This window comes from Myodes glareolus, chromosome 7 (genome assembly GCF_982192425.1).
Source record: "Myodes glareolus chromosome 7, mMyoGla1.1, whole genome shotgun sequence".
Lineage (NCBI taxonomy): Eukaryota > Metazoa > Chordata > Mammalia > Rodentia > Cricetidae > Myodes > Myodes glareolus.
The window spans coordinates 99,230,620-99,245,952 of NC_142032.1; the positions used below are offsets into that span (position 1 = coordinate 99,230,620).

General features: G+C 49.0%; 3 protein-coding genes across 3 annotated transcripts; 2 read left to right on the forward strand and 1 right to left on the reverse strand.

The window, feature by feature from the left end:
- Positions 1–76: 76 nt before the first annotated feature.
- On the forward strand, positions 77–1,346 carry Taf10 (TATA-box binding protein associated factor 10). Its single transcript, XM_085692850.2, has 5 exons — positions 77–327; positions 425–579; positions 744–808; positions 896–1,010; positions 1,176–1,346. Exons 1-5 carry the CDS (start codon positions 96–98, stop codon positions 1,263–1,265), a joined length of 657 nt encoding a protein of 218 aa, XP_085548976.2. The 5' UTR covers positions 77–95; the 3' UTR covers positions 1,266–1,346.
- On the reverse strand, positions 1,315–7,817 carry Ilk (integrin linked kinase). Its single transcript, XM_087908609.1, has 13 exons — positions 7,689–7,817; positions 7,151–7,286; positions 3,826–3,991; positions 3,576–3,671; positions 3,302–3,398; positions 3,123–3,206; positions 2,939–3,024; positions 2,681–2,790; positions 2,463–2,590; positions 2,265–2,386; positions 2,081–2,180; positions 1,840–1,970; positions 1,315–1,714 (listed from the first exon to the last, which is right to left on the reverse strand). Exons 2-13 carry the CDS (start codon positions 7,237–7,239, stop codon positions 1,565–1,567), a joined length of 1,359 nt encoding a protein of 452 aa, XP_087764735.1. The 5' UTR covers positions 7,240–7,286; positions 7,689–7,817; the 3' UTR covers positions 1,315–1,564.
- A 61-nt stretch (positions 7,818–7,878) lies between these two features.
- Rrp8 (ribosomal RNA processing 8) lies at positions 7,879–13,492 on the forward strand. The gene is made up of 7 exons (XM_048427658.3): positions 7,879–8,094; positions 9,250–9,610; positions 9,862–10,315; positions 10,409–10,538; positions 10,678–10,784; positions 10,863–10,959; positions 11,168–13,492. The coding sequence occupies exons 1-7, from the start codon at positions 7,996–7,998 to the stop codon at positions 11,285–11,287; spliced, it is 1,368 nt and encodes a 455-aa protein (XP_048283615.1). The 5' UTR covers positions 7,879–7,995; the 3' UTR covers positions 11,288–13,492.
- The last annotated feature ends 1,841 nt before the right edge of the window (positions 13,493–15,333 follow it).

Here is a 15,333-nt window from a genome sequence, read left to right on the forward strand (position 1 = left end):
CCAGAGTGGTGGGCGGGAACTGTAACGTCACGCGGCGTGCGCCTGGGCGAGCGGAAGCGGAAGCGGCTCTGTTCGCCGCCTCTCCCACCAGCCCCATGAGCTGCAGCGGCTCCGGCGCGGACCCCGAGGCGGCGCCGGCCTGTGCCGCCTCGGTCGCGGCTCCGGCGCCTCCGGTGTCGGCTCCCGCCACGCTCCCCACCAGCACAGCCGCGGAGAGCAAGGCTAGCCCCGCGGGGACGGCAGGGGGGCCCGGGGCTGGAGCCGCCACTACGGGCGCGGGCTCCGTAGCCGCGCGAGCCGGGGAGCCGGCGGAGCGGCGCGGGCCGGGTGAGCGCCGGGGCCGGGTGAGGGGAGGGGTTCTCGGACTGGGCCCAGCCTCGGGGGAATCCTGCTCTTCTCACCTCCGTTGTCGGTTCTCCTTCAGCCTCCGTGGCAGCGGGCGGCGCGGCTCCCCCTGAAGGGGCAATGTCTAACGGGGTTTACGCCCTGCCGAGCGCGGCCAACGGAGAAGTGAAGCCCGTAGTGTCCAGCACGCCTCTGGTGGACTTCTTGATGCAGCTGGAGGATTACACCCCTACGGTGGGCTTCCCGCCTGAATAAGGCCTCCTGGCTCTCTGCCGTGCCTTTCAATTACACCTTCGTGCTTTCAAGCGTCCTCTTTGCTACGCTACTAGCTCCTTTTATTCCTCCTTCCCGTCATGGGTCATGGCTAAGACTGACCGCTGTTTAATTTGATTTCTCAGATCCCAGATGCAGTGACTGGTTATTACCTGAACCGTGCTGGCTTTGAAGCTTCAGACCCACGCATGTGAGTAAACTCAGGGCAAGTTAGATTGTTGAGCACTGGGTGGTTTGTTACATATCTCATTACTCCCCTCCCCACTTTCCTCTCTAGAATCCGGCTCATCTCACTAGCTGCCCAGAAATTCATCTCAGATATTGCTAATGATGCCCTACAGCACTGCAAAATGAAGGGCACAGCCTCTGGCAGCTCCCGGAGCAAGAGCAAGGTGTGAAAGGAGGCTCACCTTCCATAGCAGTATAGGCTAATTTATCCTGAAACCCCTTTGGGAAGCAGCATCCTAGGGGAGGTGTTGGGTCTGCTCAGAGTCACTCAGAAGGGACTGGAATCTGGGATTACTGTGCTCAGCTGGTGATCTTCCCTCTTCCCATAGGACCGCAAGTACACCCTAACTATGGAGGACTTGACCCCTGCCCTCAGTGAATATGGCATCAATGTGAAGAAGCCGCACTACTTCACCTGAGCCACCTAACCCAGTTGTATTTGTCTTTTCCTCTGTCCCCACAACAGCCTGTTTTCATAATAAACTTTATTGTGACAGGCAGGGCTTATCCCTCCCATGTTGGGAGACATCATGTGGCAAGTGACAAAGCTCTGAGCCCAGCCCCTTTTGGGGCTACAGTGGTAGCGATGAGCCCCATAACTGGGGTAGTACCATGATTGGAGACAGGGAAGGCCAACCAGAGGCCTTCAGCTTTGGGGAAGTGCACTCCCCTAACCATGTTTTGACACCTCTGGAGTCTGGACAAGAACCTTCCAGTCCTATTTGTCTTGCATCTTCTCCAGTATAGGCACAATCATGTCAAACTTGGGTCGCTTTGCAGGGTCTTCATTCATGCAAATCTTCATGAGCTTACACACGTGAGGGGAAATACCTGGTGGGATGGTAGGCCGAAGGCCTTCCAGTGCCACCTGCAGATTAAGGAATAAGGTGAGCTTCAGAATTGAGTTGATCACATGGTAAAAACTTTTGACCCTTCAATGGGCTTATCTGTACAAACCGAGAGGAGTACAAGTATCGGCAGTTCTGTGCTCACCTTCATTCCAATCTCCATATTCGAGAGGTCAGCAAAGGGCACCTCTCGTGTCACCAGTTCCCACAGAAGCACTGCAAAACTCCACATGTCTGCTGAGCGTCTGTTTGTGTCTTCAGGCTTCTTCTGCAGGGCTAGAAGGAATAGGGGTTAGTGTTCCAGCTATCTAACCTGTCTGTCTCTGCCTCTTCTACTGTTACTGAGATGGTTCTTGTCAATTTCCCAACATGATGCCCTCACCTACCTTCAGGGGCCACCCAGGCAGGTGCATACATGCGCCCAGGGCACTGGAAAGAGAACTTGACATCAGCCATGCTGATTCGAGCAGTCATGTCTTCATCGATCTGAGGAAGAGAAGTTCAAAAAAGTGGGTCCTATTGTAGGCAAGCAGAGGGCTTCAGGGCCCAGTAGTAAACTTGTGACCTCACCATTACGCTACGGCTATTTAGTGCATGGCGAGGTATGAGAGGCTCCAGTGTGTGGAGAAAAGCCATGCCTCTTGCCATGTCCAAAGCAAACTTCACAGCTTGGCTCTGGTCCACAACGAAATCTAACAGGAAACAAGAATCAATAATTTAGAATCTATCCCTATTCTAGTCCCTTCCCAACAAGGCCAGCATCCTTACTGGTGCCTTCATGTAGTACATTGTAGAGAGATCCATATGGCATCCAGTGTGTGATAAGAGTTGGGTGGGGAGCTGGTGGAGCCTGGCAAGCACCTAGCACTGGAAGTACGTTTGGATGTGAGAAAATCCTGGGGGAGAGAGAGTGGTGAGACCCAACAGAATTTCCCTCGTCAGTACTATTTGGGGTTCAACAACAGCTTCCACTTCAACTCTCCCACCTGAGCCGGGGACACTCCTCATTGAAGTCCCTGCTTTTCCTTGTACTCCAGTCTCGAACCTTCAGCACCTTCACAACAATGTCATTGCCCTGCCAGCGGCCTTTCCATAGCTAAAGGACAGACAGGTAGAGGTTAGGAGGCATTAGCTCAGGTTATACTATTTCCTTTCCATTAACTGGGGAAAAAAAAAAAAAAACCTTAGCAAGACAGAGTGGCAGTTTGTATTAGAGAGGGAGGAGCAAGAAGGGCAAGGATCACCTCTCCAGAATGATTCTCATTGAGCTTTGCCAGAAAGTTGAGCTGTTTGAAGTCAATACCGGAGTGTTTGTTGAGGGTCCCGTTTCCTGAGAATATGAGCAGGTCAGGTATCAGCTTCACCCTAACCCACCCCCATAGCCCAGGATCCTGCATTACAACCCCTCCTCCCACAGTAGTGACTCACTGGGCCGAGTGCGAGTGGTCCCCTTCCAGAATGTATCCTTGTATGGAATACGGTTGAGATTCTGGCCCATCTTCTCTGCCCGTTCTGCGGAAGAAAAACAGTCTTAGCCTTAAGTGTAGTATAGAAGGAAGAGATACAGGATGGGACAAGAGAACACAAGCTAGGGGTAGGGAATGGACCTCGGAGAAGCTCTCTAAGGGGTGCCTTGGCTTTGTCAACAGGCATCTCTCCATACTTGTTACAGATGCTTACAAGAGCCCCGTTAGCCACCAGGTCCTGAAAGAAAAGATAATTATTCAGGGGGCCTCTGTTATTGTCAGTCACAAGCAAGCATGAACACAGATGCAATGCACAATCCTGTGAGAGTCACACAGTAGGAATGACTGATGGGTTGATGGTTCCATGCTCAATTTGTTTCCCACTCATCCTAGGATTTGGGGTCTGAGTACTTACCTCTGCCACCTGGTCTTGACCCCAGAAACAGGCATAGTGAAGGGGCACATTCCCGTGCTCATTCACTGCATTGATGTCAGCCTTGTACTGCAACAGCTGCACCCCATGGCCAAGAAAAAAAGACAGTCCCAAATGAGATGTTTGTCTAGGCATGAGGAAGGGGAGAACAGTACACATGCTCCATAGGACAGTGCCTGTTACTGACTTCACACTGCATGTGAGATATGGGTGGTGAACGGTTTGCCCATACCTTCTGTACAATGTCACGGTGTCCATGACTGGCCGCCAGATGCAGGGGGGTATCATCTCCACGGTTCATCACATTGATCCGTGCTCCCCGCATTATCAGCATCTCAACCACTGCAGAGCGGCCTTCTCGGCAGGCCCAGTGCAAGGGCGAAAAGCCATGATCGTCCCTTTAAGAAAAAGGCATAGAGGGGGCTGGAGAGATGGCTCAGTGGTTAAGAGCATTGCCTGCTCTTCCAGAGGTCCTGAGTTCAATTCCCGGCAACCACATGGTGGCTCACAACCATCTGTAATAAGGTCTGGTGCCCTCTTCTGGCCTGCAGACATTCACACAGACAGAATATTATATACATAATAAATAAATAAATAAAAGAAAAAAAAAAGAAAAAGGCATAGACACTTAAGCTGGAGTTGGGGAGTTAGAGTTTTGATGGGAGGTTGGTTCTATATTCACTGAGAAGGCTTGCCTCTCTAATGCTTAGTTCTTATTCACAAAGTTCTATTCAGATTTTCCCTTGAGCTTCACACCCAAACAATCACTTAGATGTCTGTACAACTGTAAGGTTTATTACTTTAATGACTACATCCTAAAACCCTTCCTCTAGCAGTTCTTCATTAGGTGATAATACTCTTCATGGGGTCCTTTGGCTTCTGCTGCCTTTTCCTCCCCTTAAGGACAGTGCCAGAAATCAAACCCAGGACTTTGTACATACTTGGCACATGCTATATACTAAGCTTTATCTCCAGTCATATATCTTTAGCAACACCTGCAATCCTTTGTTTCCACTGTTTGTGCATCTTGCTGCAGAGTTACACTGACAACTGTAAGAATCTGTTAATATACGCTGTCTTGCCTGGTAGATCATGTTTGAGGACAGTCTGACAGCTGATGTTCTCTGCAGGTTAACTGGAGAGGGGCATATTGGAGAAGGCTGGCCATAACTTAGGAGAGGAAACAAGCTTTACTATTTGGCTCTGGTATTGAAACTAACATCTAAAAATGGAATGGAATTAAAATGTTTCGGAGGGATATAACAACAAGGAAACATGCTTTTTGATTACTGATGAGGCAGACAGCCACACAAAACAGGATTTTTCGACTTCCAACCCAGAACACACAAAAGAAAACATTAATGGAAGCTTTAGAATAAAAGGTATATCTGGTTTGTATTTTTATTCCCTAGGAATAAAAGACGTGTACAAACAAAACAATTGGGTGGGCTGGGTCACACTGACAGCCTGGAGCCATAAAAGGAAATTCCCTCCAGTCCAGGGATGCAGATCTAAGAGGCGGAACAGGGGGCGGTCTGTGGTCTAGGCCTGCAGCCTCCAGATGCCTTAGTGCTGTGGTCACTTCCTGTGAGGGGGCCGGAGGTGGAGTCTTGAGCTGATCCAGGCTTGGTCACCCAGAATCCCCCAACAGCTGAAGGAAGTTATGTAGCTTTAAAAAACACTCCAGTTTGTTCCTCCAGTTTGCCCTCATCTGCTAACACTATTAGCAAAGCTTTCCCAGGATATGAGCATATCTGTTGCTATCAGTCTTGTTTCCCAGACTTTTCACATGTTCTGATCCAACAGCCTCCAGCAGTTTGTGGCCTCAGAATAAGCCTAAACCTGAGGACAAAAATAAATGCTCAGGGTTTTGCCTACTGTCACCCTAGGGCCTAGATTTCTATCTCAAGAAAGCCTGTAGGGAGTTAACCACCTCCAGCACCACACCCTATCCCCTCACGCCACCAAATCTTTCTGGTTTCCCTAACGACACCCTTTCACCTTTTGACAGCAAGGAATCTTCAAAAATACCACTCCCACTGGACAACAGCCTAAACTTCTGTTTCCTTACCAACAAAACAGATGTCAGAGCTTAGTGTCTGCCAGAGAGAGCATACAAATGAAACAAGTAACTTTGAATATTACAGAGAAATAACATAGCCTACAGGGAACTGGTAAAACCTGGTCTAGGATGACAGATGATCCTTTGCAACCTAAAAAGTTCACTCTTAAAGTCACACATGGTGGCAGCAAACTGAAAACCCAGCACTAGGAAGCTGAGGCAGTAGGCTGGAGAGCTGGAGGCCACTCTGAACTAACTACATGACACCCTGTCTCCAAAAGTAAACCAAAGCTACCTACCAAACTTTCCCAATACTGCTTTTCTTGCTTTTTTTTTTTAATCAGCCAGTGTTTTAGAAAGTGCTCATATTTTTTCCGTTTCCTCACTTCTCGTTGACTTTTCTACCTGCCATTGTAGGGTAGAGATTGTCTGATTTAAGGGCTCTAGCACCCACCACAGGTGGTGGTCCTTATTTGAAGGAACCCAGTACAATGCAGTTTCCTGTTACTTTTCTGCAATAGCATTCACAAACAAATATATCCTAAATGTAAGTTAATGAGGCCTTTTAGACAGTCATTCATATTCTTTAACTTCTCAGGAGCCTCTGCTACTATTGATCGCTCTCCTTTGATTAAACCATTCTCTAATCTTAATCCATTTTCTTATTTCTCCTCCAGATGGTTGCTCCCTGTCAGTCAGCCAGGCTTCTAATACTGTGCCTTAATTTTTTACTCTGCTGAGGTACTATTTTTCACACTATAGAATCTTCAGATACCATTTAGCTGATAATTTGTCTCTTGGTCTCCCAGACAGACCTCTCCCAAACTTCAAATCTACAAACAAACACCCTGCCCAACATTTCCCAGTTGCTGTAGGGTCACCATAACTGCAGTCAGTCCAGAAAGGAACATTGGCAACTTCCAAGTATCCAAGTGCCCAAACCTCACGAAACTCAGATCATCCTTGAGTATCCTCAAGGATACTTGAGTTCCTATGCCAAGTCAATTACTTCATCCTCACGACTCTGGGGGATCTCACCACTTCTAGTTTTTCACCTGTCCCAATTCTAGTTCAAAACATCACTTCAAAGCCACTGCATCCAGGATGACATTTGACAAATGGGTAATCTCATCACTGCACAGCTTCAGAACTTTGCTTACAGACATCTGTCCTTTTCCACTTCTATCCAGCGCCCTAGAGCACAGAAACCTATCCTCCAACCACATGTAATTCCAGACAATTTCCTGGCACTGTGGTGTGCCTTTGACATGAGTTCATAGAGGCTGCAAAGCAACCCGGAACCCGACTGTGAAGCTTAATAAAAACTCAGTTCAGACAGAGCTTCCTCTGTGTAGATCCCCCGCCCTCAACAGTCTGTGCTTACTACTCCTCACACTGGATAGCAAAGTCAGCTACCCCCCGCCCGACATGAGCACCCCAAGTAGCGGAGAGTGGACTGACAGCCGTTCTCTCGCTCGCCAGCGCTTCAGCTCACCCCTGATTGAGGTCGTTCTCTGTGTTGTCCAGCCACAAGCGCACAGCCACCGCGTTGCCCTCCCGGCACTGAGTGAAAATGTCGTCCATAGCGGCGTCCCGGTTCTGAGACCCGGGACTAGGGAAGCCTTGGGGGACTGCAGGAAAGCAGAGACAAGAGGATGAGCCCGTCTCTGTTCGCTGCAGAATAGAAGTGTCTGTCCTGGGGGGGGGGGGGGGCCGGCGGCTAGGCGTCGTGAGAGGGACAGTGGTTGTCTGTGAAAGATTTCGGACAGCGGACAACCACTGGGTGCGAGGGACAGGCGGGGTCTGGCGATGTAGGAGAGACTCGGCTAATGTCCTGAGTCGGTCGTCAGTAGGCACCGAGTCCCGATCCGCGAGTACGGCTTGGGGGAGGGAGGGCAAGCTGCAAACACCCGAGGGAGGGGATAGGGGTCCTTCCCGGCCGCCCCGGCGCCCAGCTCGGAACTGTTGCAGAGATCGCAGAGATGGGCTTGCAGAACCAATGTGGGGTAGGGCGCTGAGCCATCCGCACTCACCGGGAGTCGGGCCGCAGGCGCCTTCTCGGAGGAACTCCTGTCCGGCCGCGCCCGCCTCCCGGCCCCGCCCCGGCCCTCTCCGGCCAGCGCGGGCCGCCGTCCCTCCCTTCCGACCTCCTACTGCCTCTCTAGCTCGCCAGCCCCTGCACTCGATGGTGCTCTGCTCCGCGCCAGCCGCTCTAGCCACTACAGGCTTTCACTCGGTGGCTTCCGGCTGGATTTTTGTCTGGGTCCTGCACTAGGACTCCCTGACTGTCTCTGCACGTGCGCCGCAGCGTGGGCTCCCGCGACCCTGCTGTCCATCGGCATGTTCGAGGAGCCCGAGTGGGTCGAGGCGGCCCCGGCAGTCGTGGGCCTCCATCCCGCGACAACGCAGACTCGGCCGGCGACTGTCCCGCCAGTGAAGGTGAGCGGCCCGGGACTGGGCTGTTTGAGGCGCCGAAGCCGACTCTCCCGGGCCGCCTCTGTGCATGCTGGGGACCGGGAGAGCCTGCAGTGCTGTCGTGGATCGGGATGGAGGGCATTAGCCCTTATTTGAAGATCCGGAAACTAAAAAAACAAAACAAAAACCAACCTTAAAATACAGTTGGTGAGAAGTTGGTGCGGAGGAGAGCGTACCTAAGACGTAGAAAAACGTGGAGAAGCCCGGGAGCAGCAACATACCGGGTTCGAGGGTATCTAAATAGGAATGCAGGATTCGGAGGGTGAAGCACAGAGTAAATGAAAGATTTGAAAAGTTAAGTTTAAGTTTTCTACACTAAGCGTAGAAGTCAGAGGAGTTGTTTCAGCAGCGGAGTGGTTTCGCCACGTTTTCTATCACCCGGCATCACTTTATACTGGAGATCAGTTCCAGGGCTTCAGCAAGGTAGACAAGCATTTACCACTGAACAGCATCCACGGTCTTGAAAAGGTTTTTACTTTACTGTAGAAAGTATATTGGACACAATCAAAGCAGGTGACAAGGAGGGTTATCAGATTCACTATTCAAAGGAGCTTCAGGGAACCCAGAACTTCCCAGGTAAATACCTGACCGAGGACCAGCAGCAGGACTTGCACCACAAATCAGCTTCCCAGAAATCTTTTCCTTTGAGCGTCCTCAGGTGTGGGAACTACCAGTACCTCCTGAGGGGGTTCCTGACTTTTAGTGTAGCCCAACCTTGTAGTGCAGGCCACTGGCCCGCCTGTGTGCAGCTTCGCCCTATCAAGCTGTTCGCTCTGCTGCAGTTAGGAATATCTTTAGTAGACCTCTGTGATGCTGCCCTTCCTTTTTCAAGAAACTTCTCTGGTGCTCCTAGAATGCTGTCAGCTGCAGTTTTGTTTGTGACCTTAGCACATTCTTCTAAGGAACATCACCTGACAACTCTTTACACATTTTAAAAAGTAGGGTAGAAGCATCTTCCCATTCTCCCGTTTCCCAGAGGTTGGGATTGCAACCTGAAAGTCCTGGGCTTGTCAGACCTCACAACAAACTTTTTAAATTGGCTGGGAAGTATCAGCAGTATCTGAGCCAAGTCCCTATCTCCCATTCTCAGACCTTCTCTCATCCCTCGTTTGTCTCCAGGGCCGCAAGCGCCGCCATCTCCTAGCCACATTACGGACCCTGGAAGCAGCATCTCTTTCCCGGAAATCCCCCAGCCCACCTGGCAGTGACTCTGAGGAGGAGGAGGTGGGAAGGAAGAATAAATACCTCCAAAGGCCCTCACTTGCCAATGCCTCTAAGGAAGTACGGGAGAAAAGAAAAAGAAGATGTCAAAAACAGGTGCCATCTGTCTGTGACTCTGAGGGCAAGGAAGTAGAAAGGAAATGCTTTAGACAAACTTCTCTTGGTGGGATGTCTACTGAAGAAGAAAAAGGAAAGAGGAAATGCCAGAAATATTCCCACTCACACCCAGCCCAGCCCCTGGACAGTGTTGGCCAAACAGGTACCAGTATATGAGGTGGGGAGGGGGGACGTGAGCTGACTGTATAGATGACAAAGGTCTCCCTCTCCCTCCCCCCCCCTCTCTCTCTCACACACACACACACACACACACCGTGGGCTGGATGGTAAAGGACACTTTTATCCAGGCCATAGACTCTGTCTTAAGGACAAGGGGAATAACCAGGATGACTTGCCATGTCTCTGAATTTAGGGGATCAAGCTTCAAATGTCTTCTCATCTCCCTCTCTGCAGTTCACAATTCGAGGACAAGTATTGCCACAATTGACCCATCCAAGCCAAGCCCTGAGTCCACATCCTGTAACTCCTTACATACATTGAGCCGCAAACAGTGGCGGAACCGGCAGAAGAACAAGCGGAGACACAAGAACAAATTTCGACCACTTCAGACACCAGAGCAGGTTCCTTCCAAGGCTTCCACAGAGGAAACTGAGATGCTTCCTGCACCAGCGTCAGACGATCAGCAGGCTCGAGCTGGAGCCCTGCGAGCACGCATGACACAGCGGCTGGATGGGGCCCGATTTCGATACCTTAACGAACAGTTGTACTCGGGGCCCAGCAGTGCTGCCCAGCGCCTCTTCCAGGAAGATCCTGAGGCTTTTCTGCTCTATCACCGTGGCTTTCAGAAACAAGTGAAGAAGTGGCCACTGCACCCAGTGGATCGTATTGCCAAAGATCTCCGCCAGAAGTAATGGGAGGAGGGCTGTGCACTGTGTGAGGGTGAAGTGGGTGATGGAGGACTTAGACTAGACCAGCATGTGACCCTCCCTTCCACTTCCAGGCCTGCATCCTTGGTGGTAGCTGACTTTGGCTGTGGAGATTGCCGCCTAGCTTCAAGTGTTCGGAACCCTGTACACTGTTTTGACTTGGCCTCTCTGGACCCCAGGGTCACTGTATGTGACATGGCCCAGGTAAGCACCTCTATGTATCTGGCTTGCGCTTTTTCTAACCCTTCCTCCTTGTCTTCCCATCCTGTTATCCAGTTCAGGCACTAGTGCTGAGTTTCCCCTTACAGTACTGTGTGCTCCTTCTAACATTCGTCTTCATCAGGTGCCTCTGGAGGATGAATCTGTGGATGTGGCTGTGTTTTGCCTTTCACTAATGGGAACTAACATCAGGGACTTCCTTGAGGAGGCAAATCGAGTGCTGAAACTAGGGTGAGTCCCTAGGACACAGATGAATTTTTGTGTGCATACATGTGTCTACACATTTACACGACTCCCTCCTTTTCCCAGGGGTCTGCTCAAAGTCGCTGAAGTCAGCAGCCGCTTTGAGGATATTCGGACATTTTTGGGGGCTGTGACCAAACTTGGCTTTAAGGTCATCTACAAGGTGAGGGTCCCCAATAGGTCTGCCCCTGTTTTTGTCCTTTCCTGGATAATGATGTTCAAGAAGGAGGCTGTAACCACAGAGGTAGACATTTTGCTCTTTCAAGACAAAACTCCAGGAGGAAGTGAAAAGTTCTCTAAGCAGGGGAAACACATGGAGAGGTATGGTTGAGGTGAGGATTTTGTAGCTTATTGATGTTTTCTGCTCCTAGGACCTGACCAACAGCCACTTCTTCTTGTTTGACTTTGAAAAGACTGGGCCTCCTCGAGTTGGACCCAAAGCCCAACTCTCAGGCCTGAAACTTCAGCCCTGTCTCTACAAGCGCAGGTGACCAATGTATACCTGTTAAAGGGGGAGGGCTCAGACTCCAAACTCAGAACTCTGAAGACTGAACCTGTCCACGCTGTGAGCCAGGACCTGGTGCCACCCTCCTTCTGTACCAAGAATACTGCTCAGCTCTACTCTGCTGGAGCCTTCTTGGCTACAAAAAGCATGTAGTTACCTGAGCAGGCTCAAGAATGAGGAGTTTATTGTGAAGGCTTTGGTGTATCTGGGAACTGTGGGTTACTTCAGGTATCATGTAAACTACTTGACTTGGAATTGATGGATCTCTGGGTTTGGTTTCTCCTCATTTTTCAGAAGGCTCGTGGACGCTCCACGGTGCCGTCTTCTATGTTGTCTAGTCTCTGCTTGTCCATAGTTTCTGCTCCTTTAACTACAAGGCTACAGACACACAGCTTTTGTCTCATGGCAGGTCCCAATGCTAGTTTGCCAATTGGGGCTGGGAGTTATTTAATTTCCTTCTTGGAGCTGAGAATCATTTAATTTCTTTTTTTTTTTCCTTTCTTTCCTTCCATCCTTCCTTTCTGTTGTTGTTTTGAGGCAGCATCTCACACTAGTTCATGCTAACCTCAAATGGCAGTCCTCCTGCTTCAGTCTCCTAATTATTGGGATTACAGGCGAGGGCCACTATACCCAGCTTAATCACTTAATTTCTGAATATTCCATTTCTTATTTGAAACATGTAAAAGTTTTGTGTTACAGCATGTTAACTGAGTTAATTGGGTTAACTGAGGAAAGCTGCAGCAAGCACTGGGGACAGGAGAGGCGCTGAGTAAATTGGCTGTGGCTGTTGTGTATCATTGATCTACTGTTCTTTAAAGATCAGCCCAAGCTGGCTTGGAGGTTGAAGAGTAAATAATTTTTTTTTTATTAAAAATTTCCGCCTCCTCCCATCCCCCCATTTCCTTCCCAAGAGTAAATAATTTAATGTGACTGAGAAAGACTGGGAGAGTTTGGTATAGACATGCAAACAGGCTTAGTTGATATTTAGAGGCTTACTGCATTTGAAGCTTTCTATGGAAGGGGATAACGAAGACGCTGGATCTCTGTTTATAAGCAACAACTGACTGGGCTGCCCATTGGCAGGATCTGGCCATGGTACCTTCCTTGCATGGCAGAGGAAAGCAATAGGCAAGAAGTAAAGTACTCAGCCGGGCAGTGGTGGCGCATGTCTTTAATCCCAGCACTTGGGAGGTAAAGGCAGGCGTATCTATGAGTTTGAGGCCAGCCTGATATATAAGAGCTAGTTCCAGGACAGGCTCCAAAGCACAGAGAAACTTTGTCTTGAAAAGAACAAAAAAACAAGCCAGGCAGTGGTGGCGCACACCTTTAATCCCAGCACTCAGGAGGCAGGGGCAGGCGGATCTTTGTGAGTTCAAGACCAGCCTGGTACAAGAGCTAGTTCCAGGACAGGCTCCAAAGATACAGAGAAACCCTGTCTCGAAAAACCAAAAAAAAAACAACTGAGTACTCAAGTTCCCGAGCTAGTGCTAAGGAAGATGAATGAGGATGGCATGCTGAGCTTATCCAGAAGGACCCAGGTATAAAGATACAACCCTCTTCTACCCATTCACGGTCATGGGAATTCTGAACCAATTAGATATTCCCAGGCCTGAAGAAATATTTAAAAATGACAGGCCGAAAGGCATATTTGGAAGCTATGGGCCAACCTTAGCAGACACCATACAATATCTTTGTGTGTAATACTGCTGCTAAGCATGCACCTTACAAGCAAAGTTTACTTGTCTTCCCACATAGCTTAACAGTTTCATAAGCCTCTTCCCTAGAAGCATCTATATTCTCAACATACTTTATGAAAAATGTTTATTAGGGTACAGGTACTATGTTGTGGATGGCTTATACATTTCACTGCCACCTCCTCAAGCCGTATTTATCTTTCTGTTTCCAGCGTTTGTTCACCTATGTGTGGGGGGTGGGTGCTAAAGAATGACAGTCCAGTCAACTGAACTTGATGGCAACAGGAATGGGAATGCTACCAAAGCCAAGTCTGGGGTAAGAGAGGAGGGTGCTGTGAACCAGTGGTGGGAAAGCTGTGCCAGCAGGAGCATCTCACAAAAGAAAAGAGTGCAATACACAAAAGAAAAAGTGACCCACCTTGTGGTCATTCAGGATGTTGAATTTGGAATCTGGGAATAAAAGTTGGTGGCCAAGAGTACTGCTGTACAAGCATGAAGACCTGAGTTCAGATCTTTAGCGCCCCATAAATGTGTGCCCATAGCTCCGAAGCTAAGGAGGGTTGGGATAGTGGAGACAGACTGTTGAGGCTTGTAGGCCAGCTACCTTTCCTGAACACTGGTGAGCCCCAGATCTAGTAAGATAGATCCAGTCTCAATAAGGTAGAGAATGATTGAGCACTCACATACACACTATCCACTCGTGCACACCATGCCCAGCTTAAAGAACTGGAAGGTGGGAAAAGAGCATTAGGGAGTGTTAATGGGAGGAGTTGACTGTGGAAGACAGTGGCTTTCAAACTTTAGGGTGAGTAGAGTTATCTGCAAGGTTCATTATGATGCTGCGTTCCCAGTGCTCTCCTGTCGTTTCTGGTTCTGTAGATCTGAGTAGGGTCCTAGAAATTCTTTTCTGGTGGCTTTGGGTTTTCTCCTTCTAGGAAGAAGCAAAAATTTATTCATTGAAAGTAAAAGTGGCAAGAGGACTGGGATTTTGAGAAGATTAAGATCATTTCAAGGAAAATAGGTGAGAATGAATAATAATGATTGGGTGTGGTGGCACACGCCTTTAATTCCAGCACTTGGGAGGCAGAGGCAGGCCCCAGGGGATACATAATGAGACCCTGAACTAAGGAAGCATAGAAGTACTGGTAGTTTTAATAACACATTAACACACTAAGTTCAGTCATAAGAGGATGGGAGCATGGTATACGGTTGTGTCAGGAGTTTGTTACTTTCCCTTACTACTGGTCTATCAGAACCCAGCCCCCAGATGGAGGAAAGGGGAAAGGGTTAGGGTTTGCCCACTGCCCAAAATTTTAGCTAAGGTGTACTGGGACCATTAGGGAAGCATGAAGTATTTATTCCTACTGCTGAGGATTTGATGAGCCTAGAGTTACTCCTGCCCTGCAAAATAAAGGGCAAGGAAAAGCTCAGAGGCTGGATGGTGTGGCAGTGGGTGCTGCTGCTTTGGCACTGACTTGCATTCGCAGAAAGTGCCCTGACGATTTTCCTCATGTTTCCCTAATGGTCCTAGTACACCTTAGCTAGAATTGTAGGTAAAAACCTGACCCTTTCCCCTTTCCTCCAACTGGGGGCTGGGTTCTGATAGACCAGTAGTAAGGGAAAGTAAGCTCCTGACGGCCCTGGCAAGAGCACATGCATATCTTCTGTACATCTTGTGCTAAGTAACAAAATTAACACAATTAGATGCTTCTCATGGGTCCAGTCCCATGGTACCATTTTGAAGAGATAAAGAGACTTCACAACAAGCAGCAAGGAGTCAGCCATTTGGGCTGATGGAATGGTTTCAGGAGGCCACCCGGAATAGTGTATCTATTGGGTAGTAACAGGGATTTCCCCTTTGAATGTTCACCAGACCTGTCATTCAAACCACCGAGTCAAGCCAGACTTGCATTTCCTGACTCTCCTCCTCAGTACTTGTGCTTAGAATTATCAGCAAGGAGATGGGAAAAAATATGGAGAGCAGGAAGCTCTCCTGTATTTTCCAATGCGGTCTCTTTGACTTAGGTGAGGCAAAGCTGGAAGGGAGATTTAAAGCCACCACAGGGACCAGTTACTTATTGTTACACAGAATGCTAATTTACATTTACATGTAATTTACATTACATGCTAATTTAGATTATTTATTCTTTGAGCTGATCACAGGACTGTCAGTTAACTAAGAATATCACAGTGGGGGTCAGATGTTTATGTGGTTGAGAATACTGGCTGCTCTTGGAAAGAATGCAGGTTCCATTCCCAGTACCCACAAAGTAGCTTGTAACCTTTATCAGACTCCAATGCCCCATTTTGGCTTCTGGGCACACCAGGCTCGCATGTG